This window comes from Lycium barbarum, chromosome 6 (genome assembly GCF_019175385.1).
Source record: "Lycium barbarum isolate Lr01 chromosome 6, ASM1917538v2, whole genome shotgun sequence".
Lineage (NCBI taxonomy): Eukaryota > Viridiplantae > Streptophyta > Magnoliopsida > Solanales > Solanaceae > Lycium > Lycium barbarum.
Window position 1 is genome coordinate 132,625,490 of NC_083342.1, and position 18,240 is coordinate 132,643,729.

General features: G+C 32.0%; 1 protein-coding gene across 1 annotated transcript; it reads left to right on the forward strand.

Moving 5' to 3' along the window:
• The first annotated feature begins 1,493 nt into the window (after positions 1-1,493).
• LOC132599119 (allene oxide synthase 3-like) lies at positions 1,494-5,749 on the forward strand. Its single transcript, XM_060312343.1, has 3 exons — positions 1,494-2,426; positions 3,153-3,639; positions 5,370-5,749. Exons 1-3 carry the CDS (start codon positions 1,565-1,567, stop codon positions 5,488-5,490), a joined length of 1,470 nt encoding a protein of 489 aa, XP_060168326.1. The 5' UTR covers positions 1,494-1,564; the 3' UTR covers positions 5,491-5,749.
• The last annotated feature ends 12,491 nt before the right edge of the window (positions 5,750-18,240 follow it).

An 18,240-nucleotide genomic window follows, 5' to 3' on the forward strand; every position in this document is an offset into this window, starting at 1 on the left:
GAGAAAAAAAAAAGAAAAAAGTAAGAACACACCTAAATGATAAAATCCCAAAACTCACCTCAAATTTCATCTTTAAATCCAACACCAAATCTTGGTGAAGCCAATACTTGGAGTCTATCCAGGACAACTTGAAACTGAATCGTGTTCTTTAAAGATTCAGATCTTTTAAAATCCAGTTCGAGTATTTTTCTTTTTCTTTCTTAATAAATAAGGTAAAAAGGTTTACAAAATCCTGTATACACAAATTCTGCTATGTCTAGGACACATAGGAAAGTAAACAACAAGTTGAAAACATTATTGAAAATCTATGACAGAAAGGCCATAAGATGTTGTATCATCACAAATGAAGCATAAATCAAGAAATTTAGCTACACAGACACACCCAAGAGACTTCTTAACCTAGTATTCGTGAAGCTACAATACAAATGGTACCAAATAGATCTTGATAATGCATATTTTACTTGATATGCATAAATTATCCTGATAATATGAACACTATGAAATATTTTACTCAATCTACTAATATATCAGTGATGTTCTAATGATGTCACCAACATTTTTATTTGTCACTTCACAACAATATCATAACAACAAGCGACTGCATGCACAGCCCCCAAATACTGGCTGCATCAAGATTTGAAGTTGGATTTAAAGATTAAATTTGAGGTGAGTTTTGAAATTTTATTATTTGGGTGTGTTTTTGTTTTTTTTTTTTGTTTTTTTTCTCTATGGAAGAAGATGAAGCTAGAACTTGATGATGATGATAGGCGGGTCGGGCAGGGCGAGTCAACAAAAAAAATGGGTAATTTTTTTGAAATTCGGTAATTTGAAAGGATTTGGGAATTTTCATTCAAATAAGAGCATAAGTGTGAAGCTTAAAGACGACAGGGGTACTTTTGTTAACTTTCACTAACGAATGGTATATTTAACTAATAAAACAAAATAGAGGGATATATTTGACCATTTTTCCTTTTTTTTTTTTTCACTTCCAACCTCGATCCTTGGCATTTTTCTTTTTCTTTTTCCCTAGCTCTCTCTCTCTCTCTTTTTTTTTTCCTCTGTCTCTCTCGAAAGGAAATTGACTTTTGTCTTTTTTGTCCTCTTATTTGCCTTCTAGTTTATAAATCAGAATTTTGCAATTAACCTATTGGTTAAAAGGGCTGTACCTCGAAAGATAGGTGAAAATAGGATCTGGACCATTCATAGCTTTGCACGCAGGAGGAAAATAATGGTGAGCTTTACTTTCGTATCAACAGTATTTGTTCAACAAATAAATATGGGCGGCCATTCATTATATTAAGGGACACGTGAAACTCATTTAGCATCCAACTGGACGGACTGGAGAGATGGCCTACCGGAGGGGAGCCCAATCGCGTTATTCTGAAAACAATTGTACTGTGTGTGTTGAATTTGAGAATTTCTTCACACAACGAATTTATAGAAGGGAAAGGAAGGGATATATTCAAAAAATATCCCTTCCTTTCCCTTCTATAAATTCGAACGTTGTGTGGAGAAATTTCCAAATCCAACACACACAGTACAATTGTTTTCAGAATAACATAAAATGTCTTCATTTTCCACATCTTCAGTTGATGAGTCTTCTAATTCCAAACTTCCAGTTCGAGAAATCCCAGGTGACTATGGTTCCCCGTTCTTCGGAGCCATTAAAGATAGATACGATTATTACTACAACCTTGGCCAAGACGAATTCTTCCGTATGAAATCACAAAAATATAATTCTACTGTATTCAGAACCAACATGCCACCAGGTCCATTTATTTCTAAAGACTCCAAAGTCATCGTTCTCCTCGATGCTATAAGTTTTCCTCTTCTTTTCGACAATTCAAAAGTAGAAAAAAAGAACGTCCTTGATGGCACTTTTATGCCATCAACTGATTTTTTCGGAGGATATCGTCCTTGTGCTTTTCTTGATTCATCAGAACCAAAACATGCTACACTTAAAGGGTTCTATTTATCTTTAATATCCAAATTTCATAGTCAATTTATTCCTTTATTTAAAAATTCTGTTTCTGCCATGTTTCAAAGTCTTGAAAATGAAATGTCCAAAAATGGGAAAGCGAGTTTCAACAACATTAGTGACGCAATGTCATTCGACTTTGTTTTTCGTTTGTTGTGTGACAACACAAGTCCCCATGACACAAATCTTGGCTCTAATGGACCAAAGTCTTTTGATTTATGGATGTTGCCTCAACTAGCTCCATTGGTTACTCTTGGTCTGAAATTTGTGCCCAACTTTTTGGAAGATTTAATGTTGCATACTTTCCAATTGCCGTTTTTTCTTGTGAGATCGTATTATCAGAAGCTTTATGATGCTTTTAGTGAACATGCTGAAAGTACACTGAATGAAGCTGAGAAGAGTGGGATCAAAAGAGATGAAGCTTGCCACAACTTAGTTTTTCTTGCTGGTATATGTTTCAATAATTAAACATGTCATAATCAACCACGCAAAGTTTGATTATAGATCAAAATAGATTGGGATAAAATAAGTCAAATATTGAGTCAAAACCCAACCCGCATCAAATTTTAGATCAAAATATATTAGGTTAAAACAAGGAAATATCGAGTCATAACCCAATTTAGCTTACATGACCTGACTTTCCCTCTAGCTTTTTAATTGAGATTTTTGCGCTAGATTTTTGCCAAAGTCTACAGCAAAAACTAGCACCTTTTTTTTTTTTTTTTTGGGTAGTATGATTATAGTCTATAATTATGCACTGATTATATATTTATTATAAGGACAGTTACAAACAATTACAACTACGTGGGTGAAAAGATTTTTGCCACCTAGGTAAAAAAGTGTTAAGATCCTTTTTTTTTTTTTTTTTCATTTTTTGAAAAGAGTAGTCGTACTACATGTTTTCTAAGTTATTCATTTAAATTCTTTCAATTTACATACTTCTCGATTTTCATATTGATTCTTGTATGTTTAATCAAGTTTGTGTTTAAGTTAGCATTCTGACCAATTCATCTATACTATTTTGATCCGTTTAGACCTAAAATTTGATGGGCCATTTTTACTTCTATCCCTAAGGTCATATCTACGAATAGATCACGATCGAACTTGTTTAAACTTAGAACAAGTTGGACGGATTACTAGAATGGATTGATTTTATCACATCAACTATTTGCAGGGTTCAATGCTTATGGTGGGATGAAAGTTCTATTCCCAGCATTGATCAAGTGGGTGGCAAGTGGAGGAAAAAGTTTACACACTCAATTAGCAAATGAAATCAGGACGACAATCAAGGAAGAAGGTGGGTTAGTCACACTATCAGCAGTCAACAAGATGTGTTTGACTAAATCAACGGTGTATGAAGTGTTGAGAATTGAACCCCCAATCCCTTTCCAGTATGGTAAAGCCAAAGAAGAAATAATGGTCCAAAGCCATGATTCAACTTTCTTAATCAAGAAAGGTGAAATGATATTTGGGTATCAAACTTTTGCTACAAAGGATCCAAAGATTTTTGACAAACCTGAGGAATTTGTTCCTGAGAGATTCATGGGTGATGGGGAAAAATTGTTAAGGTACGTTTATTGGTCAAATGCTAGAGAGACTGATGATCCAACGGTGGATAACAAGCAATGCGTTGGGAGAGATCTGGTTGTGCTGTTATGCAGGTTAGTGTTCATCATCTTCCTTATTTATTTATTTATTCAGTTTAACTTACATATACGGGCTAATGAACAAGCTTAACACTATTTATTACCTGAGGTAATTTACCATATAAAGTAAAATTAGTACTATGAGAATATGGTAGATTACCTATTATAACTGCAAATAGTGTAAAATTTCTTAATGTACTTTCAGTGTGTAGATGTTAAAAGGGAAAATGGTCAAATTTACCCCTCTACTACGTGAAAAGGATCAAATTTACCCTTCGTTATACTTTGGATCCAAATATACCCTTAACGTTAACTAAATGGTTCAAATATACCCCTCCACCGTTAAAATTATCCAAGGTGGATGCTCAATCTCACATGGCACTACCAGTTTGATGACGTGGACACACATGGCATGCCACCTCACCACTCTCCACCCATTTACCCAATCCTCCTCTTCTTCTTCTTCCACCACCAGTGCCACGATCAACATCACCATGACATCCTCCATTTTTTAAAGGTCCATTTCTCCCTTGGTTCCTTTGTGTTTAATATAAGTTCAGTTAGTATCGTGAAATCACATATTCTGTGATTTGTTGACGCTCTATTGCTTGAGTTCGGTTATTGTCAAATGGTTCTTGAATGTCTGGCATTTGTCTAAATGAGATGATAATTCTTAGTTTCTGTTTGATTTGAGTTATATTAGATAAAATAAGATGGTTGTATGTGAAAATGCATATTGATTGAATGTCAGAATAGTTTTCAAATACTAGTTAAATTACTTGAGCAAATGGAATTGCTGAGTGACTGAGTCTTCCAATTAAATGGTCATACAACGATTTGATTAAAATGAAAAGTATAGTTCGGCATGGTGGTTGAGTGAAGGTATAATTGCTGAAAATGATGGTCAATTTTATGGTGGCACTGGTGGTGGAAGAAGAAGAGGAGGAGTGGGTAAATGGGTGGAGAGTGGTGAGGTGGCATGCCATGTGTTACCAAGTCATCAAAAAGGCAGTGTCACGTGAGATTAAGCATCCACCTTGGACAATTTTAACGGTAGAGGGGTATATTTGAACCATTTTGTTAACATTAAGGGTATATTTGGACCCAAAGTATAACGGAGGGTAAATTTGATCATTTTCTCATAGTAGAGGGGTAAATTTGACCCTTTTCCCATGTTAAAATATCCATCACAGACTTCCGAATAAGTTCAAGTTGCACCATCTGAGCAAATTTTGCTCGATTATAACAAATCATCTCCTACAATTTCCAAGTAATTACCGTATCATACTTGTCAAGAAGGGTTACCAGTTATTATTTTGTTATGTAAAGATAGCATAGATTATTGCACTAATGGTTCTAGTTTAAAAATAAGGCGGATCACCTATTACAACAGGTAAATAGTATAATTTTTTTATATAATTTTCGTGTATATAAGTTAAAATTTCAATTACTTTTGAATGAGTTTTAAGTTCTATGGAGTAGTTATACAAGTAAAGAATATCTACCCATTAACTTTTCTATGGAGTAGTTATACAAGTAAAGAATATCTACCCATTAACTTAACTTAATAGATTATAACAGATTATCACGTTACTTCTCATTTAATTACCATATGATACTTGACACGAAGGGTTACATGTTTTATTCTTAAGTGTAAAGCTAAGATAAGGTAAATCTGCACACTATAAGGATTATTAACTTTGATTTATCTCTCATGTGATTTAACTTTCAAATTAAATATGCAGGTTGTTGTTGGTGGAGTTTTTCATGCGTTACGACACATTTACAGTGGAGTCAAGTAAATTCTTGGCGGGATCATCAGTAACGTTTAAGACAGTGGAAAAACCAAAAAGCGACATGAATTAGTCTTCATTTAGCGAATTATGGTCATAATAAATAAGCTCATGGTCAAAAGATTTAGCTATGACTACTGCATGTGGTCACTCTGAGCATTGTGGTATTCGTATAATGATAATGAATTGAGTGCCTGAGTGGATATGTTAATAATGATGTACATTATTTGTTACAGTTCATGTATGCATGCCCCGTAAATGAAGTGCACGTACCTAGGAGATAAAATAATTGACCAATTCCTTCTGCTTATATAGTTATATGTTTGGTACAACGAACATTTAATTTAATATGCATTTTCTCTGTGTACGCAAATGAAAAATCATGTATGAGGCTAGGGGCGGAGTCAGGCATTAGCGAAATATTACACTCTTTATTAGTGGCGGAGTTAGGAATCTTGTCAAGGGTGTTCAAATTCATATAATCTATATATTAAGGGTGTTCAATACGTAATATATGTCTGTAGTACATAATAATTGACATGTCTACACGGTATAATTTTTCGGCGAAGGGTGTTCGGATGAACACTCTTGCCGGGCTGTGGCTCCGCCACTGCTGTTTATACTTGGTTAAAAATATGTTTTATGTATATTTAGTAGATTTTCAACCCATTCAACTTCTTCGGAGTCCAGAGCCTAAAGGGTATAAAAATACACAGTATAAACCAAAAGGGGATAGCAAAAAATTTACAGACCAAAACGGGTATAACGTGGACTGGTCCACGTTATACCCCAATTTTTTTTTCCACTGTCAGAGAATCACAGAAAAATAAAAATAAAAATAAAATAAAAGTATAACGTGGATTGATCCACGTTATACAAATAATTTTGTATAACGTGGATCAGTCCACGTTTTACAAATATATGTTGTAAAACTTGAACTGATTCACGTTATACAAAATTATTTGTATAACGTGGATCAGTCCACGTTATACCATTAATATATATTTTTCTCCCCAACGTTTTACAAAATAGTTTGTAAGACGTTGCCTCTATTTAAATCATATTCTGCTGTGTTTTTAATAAAAAAAAATTATTGATTTTTTTAATTTTTAAAGCATATAGTTAATTTCAGTGATTAACTGAAATAAATATTTTAACACATGCAATAATTAAATATGTGTTATATATGCGAACATAAATAAAAAATAAAATATAAGTTAAATAAACGTCACACATTAACTGAGTAGTAAATGTTAAATTACATACTACCTATTAAATGGCATAAGACATGTTATATATTCTTGGAAGATCACATAAGGAAACAACGATCGTACAACTTAAGAAAAAACATAAAAATCAACAAGCAATAACAACTACTGATTTCTGTCGGGGCAACGATTCTTGTTATGACCTGTTTGCTTGCACGTACTACACTTTCTAGCCATGCGAGCAGGAGCTATATCCATTTCATTCCTCCTTCTAGTTGTACTCCGCGCTCCTGAACCCGAAGTAAGTTTTGTTTGAAAAAACTTAGTGTTTGACTGTAAGGTTATTTTAGTCAACTTTATATGTCGAGAAAATTAGTCAGCCTTATTTTCAAAAATTGAAACCGCAGAAGTGAAATTGACATTCACAGCTACATTACCCCGGGATTTTTACGTTGAAATCTATTGTGTATCATCGTCTTATAAGTACATAAAACTGAAAATTTCAGGCCAATTTGGGGGAAAATTGAAATTGAATGGGATAAAAGGTGTTTTTTTTTTTAAATCGGCTCGGCCAAACCACCTTACGACATTTTTTCCGCGTAGATCTCGAAAAAATACGCAAGTTAAAAAAAAACGCGTAAAACGGACGTCCGAGCGCAAAGTTATGACCATCTAAAATTTGACCACTTTACAACTAGTTTTTCTCCCTATATTTTTTAGAATTATATTTATATTCAAAATAAAGTTATGTCTTAATTAAAAAATAACACGCTTAAATCAAAATCTTAAAAAATAAAACACCCTAAAGTTTCCAAACAAAACTTACTTCGGGCACCTTTTCAACCCCTAAAATGACTATCCGAATGTCTACGTATCCTTGATGTATTGGGCCTACATTATTGTACGCAGAAAAAAATATCACGTTCTATATAAAATATTGACATTTCGGAGTCTTGACACACGACTAATCATTGGTCAAAGTATGGAAAAAATACTAAGTTTTTTCAAACAAAACTTACTGCGCTAAAGGTATTTTTGTAACATTTTTTTTGTTGGGGTATTTTGGTTCAAAATGATTTTTTTGGGAGCATTTTGGTTCTGGACTCCTATTTTGTAAAACATTGGGGAGAAAAATATATATTAATGGTATAACGTGGACTGATCCACGTTATACAAATACGTTATACTTTTAATTTTTTTTTCTATGATTCTCTGATAGTGGAAATGTTTTTTGGTGTATAACGTGGACCAATCCACGTTATACCCGTCTTGGTCTGTAAATTTTTGGCTATCCCCTTTTGGTTTATACCGTGTATTTTTATACCCTTTAGGCCCGGACTCAACTTCTTCGTGTGTTCACTTCTACAAATTTTGAACCCCTTAGTGAAAAAATTGGTTCCGCCACTTTATGAGACGTAAAAGTTCATATAATATTTTATATGTTTTGTACAACTTAATATCCTTATCTTCTTTTTACATAAGAATATTATTCTTTTTACATTTTTTTTTCAAATATATTAAGTATTGGGTGTTGCTTTACTAGTACTAGAGCTATGTTTTACATCCTAGATGTATAAATATTGATATCCCTTAGACTGTTCCTTCCTATACTCGATACACCCCAAGCCTCCACAAACAAAAGTAACAACAAAAATAAGAACAGGAATCTTGTGCAACTTGAATTTTCCTCGATACTTTTGCAACGTTTGCTAATTTTATTTCTCCTCACGTAACTCCTTTGAGACCCATGTGATAGACGTGGATCGTAAAAGGTAAGTTACTTATATTCTCTTCGTCGTATGGACCATTGCCATAGGCAAATTCAGATTTACACTTAATTGGATAAATATTTAAGGTTTTTTAGTATCGAACACACATGTAATTCTTAACTTGTGGATATATATATTCTAACTATATAGAAGCACCAGTTGGGGTGCTTTTTCGTCGTCCGTTGTGAACACCCCTATTTGCTAGCTGCTTTTCTTAATTTATGGTACAGGAATATTTTGGTAACTCATGACGAATTTGCTTTTCCTGATTGGTTAGTAGTGCTTGCTACTGTAGTTGCTTCTTTATTTTTGGGTTGTGAAGACTTTACCATCCTTTACAATAGTAGGCCCATATGAGTTTATCATTTCAGTCCTGATCACCATTATAGCTTTGTACACGTGCTATTGTATACCTTTTGAGTCTTTGACATTCAGTTGCTAATGCCATCCTACTGATCAAATAAATGTACATCGTTATTAATGAAATTTTGTTTAGTTAACGTTAATTTATTATATTTTCATAATTGAATCGGAAAAGGGTACAATCTTTTAAAACATAACAGTATAACGATGTACCTCATAACAGTATATAATCTATGTAAAAATACATAGATTATGAAAATATAATAAATTAACAATATATAAAACATAACTTGGGCCCCATATTAAATAGGCACATAAAAAAAATTGTAAAAAAAAAAAATATGGATCCCATATATATTAAACAACAACTAATATAAAAATAAAATTGTGGGTCATTCTATATAGTAGTAATATATCCATTCCAATTTAATTAAAAAAAATTGTGGGTCACATATATATTAAACAACAACTAATATTAAGAAAATAGTGCAAATTAATAATGTCAAAAAAAAAAGTGCACCCCATATTAAAAAATCAAACAATATTCATGTAATTTCTAAAGTATCTCATTAAGTTAATAATGATAGATTCATTGCCACGTGCGTATTCGTAGCAAACACTAATATAATAAAATTTTAAATACGGAGCACAAACTACAATGTTATATTAATAGTGTTTTGAACATAGTATCCCATATTGACAAAATCAAGCAATATATATATAAAAAGTGAATCTCATATTAAAAAAACAAACAATGTAAAAAAAAAAGTGCAAAAAAAAATTGTGGGCCCCATAATTCTAATATATATATATATATATATATATATATATATATGCATAAAAATAGTGCAAATTAATAATGTCTAAAAAAAAGTGCATCCCGTATTAAAAAATCAAACAATATTCATGTAATTTCAAAAGTATCTCATTAAGTCAATAATGATGAATTCATTGCCACGTGCGTATCCGTAGCAAACACAAATATAATAAAGTTTTAAATACGGAGCACAAACTACAACATTATATTAATCATGTTTTGAACATAGTATCCCATATTGACAAAATCAAGCAATATACAAAAAAAAAAAAAAAGTGAATCCCATATTAAAAAAACAAACAATGTAAAAAAAAAAGTGCAAAAAAAAAAATTGTGGGTCCCATAATTCTAATATATATATGCATAAAAATAGTGCAAATTAATAATGTCCAAAAAAAAGTGCACCCCGTAATAAAAAATCAAACAATATTCATGTAATTTCCAAAGTATCTCATTAAGTCAATAATGATGGATTCATTGCTACGTGCGTATTCGTAGTAAACACTAATATAATAAAGTTTTAAATACGGAGCACAAACTACAATATTATATTAATTATGTTTTGAACATAGTATCCCATAATGACAAAATCAAGCAATATACAAAAAAAAAAAAGTGCAGACTTTGTATTCGTAGCAAACACTAATATAATAAAGTTTTAGATACGGAGCACAAATTACAATGTTATATCAATCGTGTTTTGAACATAGTATATATATATTATATGCATAAAAATAGTGCAAACTAATAATGTATCAAGCAATATCAAAAAAAAAAAAAAGTGAACCCCATATTAAAAAAAATATAATGTTAAAAAAAAAAAGTGCTGGCTTTATATTCGTAGCAAACACTAATAAATAAAGTTTTAGATACAGAGCACAAACTACAATATTATATTAATCGTGTTTTGAACATAGTATATGTATATATATTCCCATATATATTAAACAACAACTAATATAAAAAAAAATGTGGGCCCTTCTATATAGCAGTAATATATCCGTTCCAGTTTAATTAAAAAAAATTGTGGGCCCCATATATATTAAACAACAACTAATATTAAAAAAATAGTGCAAATTAATAATATCAAAAAAAAAAAAAAAAGTGCACCCCATATTAAAAAATCAAACAATATTCATGTAATTTTCAAAGTATCTCATTAAGTTAATAATGATGGATTCATTGTCACGTGCGTATTCGTAGCAAACACTAATATAATAAAGTTTTAAATACGGAGCACAAACTACAATGTTATATTAATCGTGTTTTGAACATAGTATCCCATATTGACAAAATCAAGCAATATATATATAAAAAAGTGAATCCCATATTAAAAAAACAAACAATGTCAAAAAATAAAGTGCAAAAAAAAATTGTGGGCCCCATAATTCTAATATATATATATATAAATAGTGCAAATTAATAATGTCAAAAAAAAAATGCAGACTTTGTATTCATAGCAAACACTAATATAATAAAGTTTTAGATACGAAGCACAAACTACAATGTTATATTAATTGTGTTTTGAACATAGTATATGTATATATATTATATGCATAAAAATAGTACAAACTAATAATGTCCAAAAAAAAGTGTGGGCCCCATAATTCTAATATATATATATATATTCGTTCCAATTTAATTAAAAAAAAATTGTGGGCCCCATATATATTAAACAACAACTAACATTAAAAAAATAGTGCAAATTAATAATGTCAAAAAAAAAAAGTGCACCCCATATTAAAAAATCAAACAATATTCATGTAATTTCCAAAGTATCCCATTAAGTCAATAATGATGGATTCATTGCCACGTGCGTATTCGTAACAAACACTAATATAATAAAGTCTTAAAAACGGAGCACAAACTACAATGTTATATTAATCGTGTTTTGAACATAGTATCCCATATTGACAAAATCAAGCAATATATATATATATATATATATATATATATGCATAAAAATAGTACAAATTAATAATGTCCCAAAAAAAAAAAAGTGCGCTCCATATTAAAAAATCAATATTCATGTAATTTCTAAAGTATCTCATTAAGTCAATAATGATGGATTCATTGCCACATGCGTATCAATCCATTAGTGGGAGCAAATGAAATTGCTTTTCTTCAAAAAATTAAGTAGTCAAACCATACAGTTTTTTTTTTTTTTATATTAGCCTGAGATCTAATCTAGATATTAAACTGTTGTATTTGCTATTCCGCCATGTCATTTATTTGTTATGTTCACTAAAATAAATATACTTAAAATATTTATATTTTAAAATAAGATAGAATTTAATTACTTATTTATTTTTATTGTTACTCTAATAAATGTGAAAAGAGATTAATATTGTAAAAAAAAATATATCAAATGGAGATCAAATAATGAATAAGGTAAATTAGTCAAAGTACAATTCTAATCGGCGTTTTCTTAAAAAACCATGCAAAACACAACATGACAAGTAAAATGAGCTAAACCAAGAATATTTACCAAAAATTAAAAAATAGTATTTCTTCGTTTAAATAGAAAATCAATTTGTACTTTGTTTCGTCTTAAACATGTAAAATTAATTTAATAATTTGAATTAGAATTATCCAAATAAAAATTTGGTAAAAAGAAAAATAGTTTCCTTTTAAACAAGTCTTCTCTTTTAAAAAATATTAATAAATTTGCCGATTTTGTATTCGTAGCAAACATTAATATAATAAAATTTTAGATACGGAGCACAAACTACAATGTTATATTAATCGTGTTTTGAACATCATATATACTCTATACATATATATATATATATATATATATATATATATATATATATATATATATATATATATATATATATATATATATATATATATATATATAATCACTATTCAAAGACAACTACATACACATAAATGCAGTATAATCTAAAGTGTTGGGCTTGTGCGCAGCACGGGCATAGACCGTCTAGTATATATATATATATGTTGCATGCCGAAAATACTAATTTTAGTCGAACTCATTAATTATAATAAGAAGCAAGTAGGATAACTCTCTCTTCAATTTTTTTCGTTTAAGATAATAAATAGGATGCAATAAATTAAAACCCCGAGATATCTATACAAACTACCATTAGCTCTCTTCAGTCACATTTGCAAAGTAGGGAACCACGTGAAAGATATATTGCATTGTCTGCCTAACCACAGTGTGAATTTATGAATTATGATAAGAATCCATGGAAGCTAATGCTCCAGAGCTATGGATTCATTTCTAGGGCAAACTACCGTGCATTTGTTTAGAGAGACTTGTGGAGGAAGAAAGAAGATATTTTCATTTCATATGTGTGCATAATGAAGATGCACAGCTTTTATACAATTTGATACATATGTGCACGTGAGTTGCACATGTCATTTAACTAACTAGATCTCACTAACTCCTATGCTAACCGACTCTATCAAACTGCTAATCTCCGATACTGCCCCTCAAGCTGGAGGTTGAGTAAACATCAAAAATTCCAAGCTTGCTGAGTAGGAGGCGATGTTGAGAGACTCCCAAGCCTTTAGTAAACAGGTCTGCCAGTTGTTTTCTTGTGTTAAACATACTCAGTTTGCACCAAACGTCCTTTGATCTCTTCCCTTACAAAGTGACAATCGATCTCTATATGCTTAGTCTTTTCGTGAAAGATGGGGGTTTGTAGCAATTTGCATTGCTGCTTTAGTATGACAATACAACTTGACTGGTGCCTTGACTAGCACATTCAGCTCCTTCAAAATCCCTACTACTGTGTGGAACACAGTGAGCACCCCTAGACACTGGAGTGGTTGATGATGCTAACTGCCTGCTATGTGGAGAAGAAGAAGAAGAAGAAACCAGGGAGCATCTACTCTTTGAATGCCAGTTTTTAAAAATTTGCTTGGAAAATATTTTACAGTGGATGGGAATATATAGGAGTTCAAAATACTGAACTTCAAGGATTATGAAGGAGGTTGACAAGGGATAGAAGGGGAAGGAACTGCAGAAACTTCATCACTGCAGTTCTTGTGGCATTGCTATATCACATTTGGAAAGCCAAAAATGAAGCAGTGTGGCAATTGAAAGACCCAATACCAAGACTGATATATATGTGAGCAGATTAAGCAAGATGTGTAAATACGAGAAAAGCATATGAAGAAGAAGAAGAAGGAATGTAGACAAGGTAGGAGATGGATAGAGAGTTTATACCAAAATGCATAGATAGGAAAGTAGACACTGATTATTTGTGTTCTTTAACACTTTGATTGGAGACTGAAGGGATGCCTTAGTCTCAATAGCAAGATAGAGATGATGTAAAGTTTGTCGGATGATCAATAAAGCTTTCTTTTCACCAATTTTTTTTTTTTACATAACCAACGGTGTCCGTTATATTCAAGAGAGACTTTTCCTCCCTAATTCACATGTCTATTTTCCAACTAGACAAGAAACCAAAATTTGGCCTCCACGCTCCTCTCCTCTGCCCTCAAATTAATCCCCGTAGGGCTTGGCACCTCACACCTTGTTCTTGTCTTATATAACAAATGAAAAATATTTATTCGAATTCGATTCTTATATCAAATCATGTTGTTTTATTATGTTTGAGTAATAAATTGAAATAAATTACTTGTCACTTAATTATGAGCTTAAATCCTGAGAAAGGCAAATAAGCCTAGATTAAAAGGATTTGAAATGTAAAACCATTAATGTAACACATATATAACGCAAATTAGTGCCATCAGTTGAAACGATTGCACAAACATAGCTCGAGATCGGTTTTTTCCAGTTTCCATCTAAAAAGCATGTAGATAATGGGTCTAAAGTCACCTAAAATTATGTTGTGACCTATAATTCGGTACTGAACATAAATTCTTAAAATTTTGAAAAAAATCATTTTTTTTTAATCAACAAGATGAAATGAACATGTGGATAATGGGTCCAACGGAAGAGTGAACTTTTGCTAGGACTTTTTTAATGGGTCCAACAAGATGAACTTTTTTAATCAGTATGGCTAGGATTCTACAATTAATTATGCAATACTTCTTACCTTAAAGAATAAGGAAAGAATTTATAAAAAAATAAGTAGTTGATTTTATATTTTTAAATTTTAAAAAAATAATTAAATGACTATTTTATTCAAAAGTTGTACTTATGAAGGGTGAAAAGGCGAACGACATTTCTCTAAGAGTCTACGTACGTTCAATAGAATTTTTTTTATTAACAATTCACTCAAAATACATTTTGTCTTCTATTGTATAATTCTTATTGTTTCAAGTTTGTATTTTACTAATTTGACTCTCATCAATACTATACTACAACTTATTTTATGATTTATTTTTCCACCAATGCTCTTCTTATAAAAACAAATTTATGTACTCTTAAGAGTTTCGTCAACTTGAAAAATAAATTTACTATATAATGAATTTTAAATAAAAATTGGATTAGACTCTTTAATTAGTTAGATGATTCAAAGATTTTTTTTTAATTAATTCTAAGACTTCATTATTATTCTCTACATTAAAAACATTTATCATTCGTTGAGTCAAATTCTTTTTATTAACCATCCCAAATTCTAAATATTTAATTCGATCTAACAACAACAATGTTTAATGGTAACTATTTTTTGTAATGAGAATTCTATGTTTGGACTATGTAAAAGTAAATCATACGCTTTTAGATGAGAACATAACTAAGCCTCAAATTTCAAAGTTAAAAAATAATACAAAAAAACTAGACTAAGGAAAAAGAACGCGCTACACGCGCCATACATTTTCTCTCTCCTAAAGTATACCGTTATTACTAATTTTATTACCGTTAATTCTCTGATCAAGCCATGGGGCTGCCGTCTGGCACCCTTCCGACGAGTGCAATAGTTCAAAAGGAAGCCTCAACTAAGGCGATCCCATCGACACATGATTCTACAGGATCGTATGCGAAAACCCTCACTGAAGCTCCGGGTTCATCTGCAGCTCCTAAATGCATTGAACCCGAATCGATCAAAGGAAGAAGAACTTCGCACAATGGCAAACCGGCTGTGATTTTCAAAGCAACTGATTTCTATGGAGTGATGGCAAGTCATTGTCGAAGGACAATTGTAGGAAGATTTCTCAAAAGTCAGTCCCAAATTGATTATATTAGGTCAAAGTTCTCTGAGAAATTTCCAATGAAAGGAACTCCAAAAATAGGTGTGTTCGACAATTTCAATATCTTTCTAAACTTCACAAATGAAGAAGATTACAATTTTATTTTGTATAAAAGAATGATTGAAGTTGATGGGTATCAAATTTGGCTACAAAAATGGACACCGGATTTTAAGCCGGAGGAAGACTTACCCATAGTTCCGGTATGGATTCTTCTTCCAGGACTACCTTTTCATCTTCATAATTGGCATTATGTTAAACAAATTTCCAATGAAGTGGGTACTCCACTAGAAATAGATGTGGCTACTAGGTGTATGACTAGACCTAGTATGACAAAAGTAAGGGTTGAATTGGATCTTCTCAAACCTTTAGTTAAAAGTGTTTGGATCGGAATTGAGGATGATAATGTTCCATTAAAAGGCTTTGAGCAGAAAATTGAGTTTGAAAATATCCCAAAATACTACAAGCATTGCAGGAAGTTGGGACATAATTTAATTGAATGCAGGGTGCTTGAAAAGAAAAAACAAGAGGAACTAAAGGAAGAGGAGGAAAAAACAGCAGCACACAAAAATGAAGCTTCAAGAAAGGAACAGAATGTTAAGAAATTTGAGCAGAATAAGAAAAAGAATCCTTTGGAGCAAAATTGGAAATTCAATGAAAACCAACAAAATGAAAGAGGTAGAGAGGAACAGATAAATAATGGTAAGTTTTTCAGGAGATTTAGGGGGAAAAGTGAGCCCCCTAAAACTGTTTTCAAGCCTACAGGAGCTATTTTTGGAGTCAACAAACCAATGCCTGAAAATGAGACACAAAGAAAAGAAAATGTCAACAATGTGAACCAGGGAAAAGATAAATCAGAGAAAAAAATCAAAGGGGAACAGGAGGTGAGTAAGGATAATATAGAGGAGATAGGGGACATGAGTGTATTCGAGAAGAAAGATACCAACGCTGATGGGACTGATCACAACTTCAAAACCCCTGAAGGAAGTAAAATAGTCCAGGAAGGAAGTAAACCTTCACAGAACACAGTCATGATAAATGATCCAAATGAATTGGAGATAGTGTTATATGAGGAGGGATGGGAACATGCTGGTAGCAAAAATAAAAGATCATCCGGCAAAAGATCAAAAAAAGAAAAACAAGCAAAGACTAATCATGTAACCAAAGAGGTAGAGCAAACTATCACACGAAACAGCTTTGATGAATTATTTGAAGAGGGGATTAAAGACAAGGATGAGGAAGAGTTACAAGAGGAAATCAATGAGGACAAACAGGAACCAAAACAAGATAATGATGATGAATGGGCAGAAGTTACATCAACAGAGGAAGAAAACACCTCAGATGAATCTGAAGAAGAAGAAGAAGATGAGGATGAAAGTGAGGAAGATGAGGAAGAGGAGAGTGAGGAAGAAGAGAAGTTAATAAAGGATCTCAAGAGTAAGAAAGAACAGTTTGGTTCATAGAAAGTTACAGTTGAGAAAATGCCTCCAGGAGGTATGAAAGGGAAAATGGAGGGTGAGCAAAACAAGAGAAATATTAGCGCAAAAAATCAAAAGAAGGATCCCAAAAAACCTTTCAAACAGAATATTAATGTTTAAGTGTCTTAGTTGGAACATTAGAGGGATGAACTCTCAGGCTGCAACTGAGAGGCTGAAATATATGATCAAAGAGTACAAAATTCCTTTGGTTGCTCTTCAGGAACCTTTCATAAAGGAATCAAAAATTGAAAGCTACAAATACAATCTTGGAATGCATGGGGCCTATGCTAATAATAGTAACAAAATCTGGATCTTTTGGGGTAATGATATTGATTGTTCCATTTATTGGTCAGAAGACCAAATGGTGACTTGCAAAGTGGTTCTGAACTCTTCCCAATAGGTATTTATTTCAGTAGTATATGCTAAATCAAGAACAACTGGTAGAGAGGACCTTTGGAGATATATGCGAGTAATTGCTTCTACAATCAATGGACCATGGGCTATCTGTGGAGATTTTAATAGTATTCTATCTACTGATGAGAAAATGGGAGGTAGACCTCACAGTTTGAAAAAAACCTTGCCATTCATGGAATGTTTGCAAGATTGTGGTTTAAAAGATAATGGATTCTCGGGGAATATTTTCACTTGGTCGAATGAAAGAAAGGGCGAAGAAGTGATATGGAAAAGATTAGATAGGATGATCAGCAATGAAAAATGGTCTGAGGCTTTTGACATTTCGGATGTTATTTACTTACCAAGAGTTAGCTCAGATCACTGCCCTCTTTTAATAACTGGCAAGAATTCTAGTCAATCATATGTGAAGTACTTCAGATTCCTAAATTTCTGGACTGAAATAGAAGGATACCAGGAGATTGTAAAAGACCACTGGTTTTCCAGACAAGTGGCAACATATTTTGGGAAGTTCAACAGAAACTTAAAAATACTAGCAGAGTCGTAGGAGATTGGTCCAAGAATAAAGTAGGCAACTTCTTTGATAAAATACAGGAGCTTGAGGAGGGAGTAATGAAGGCTGAAGAGAAATACATGGAGAGTATGTAA

What these genes read in the sequence shown, in the direction of transcription:
- LOC132599119 (XM_060312343.1), top strand. Translation starts at nt 1,565, where the DNA reads ATGTCTTCATTTTCCACATCTTCAGTTGATGAGTCTTCTAATTCCAAA. An exon ending in CAACTTAGTTTTTCTTGCTG is followed by an intron (nt 2,427 to 3,152) that starts GTATATGTTTCA and finishes AACTATTTGCAG; the next exon opens with GGTTCAATGCTTATGGTGGG. An exon ending in CTGGTTGTGCTGTTATGCAG is followed by an intron (nt 3,640 to 5,369) that starts GTTAGTGTTCAT and finishes TTAAATATGCAG; the next exon opens with GTTGTTGTTGGTGGAGTTTT.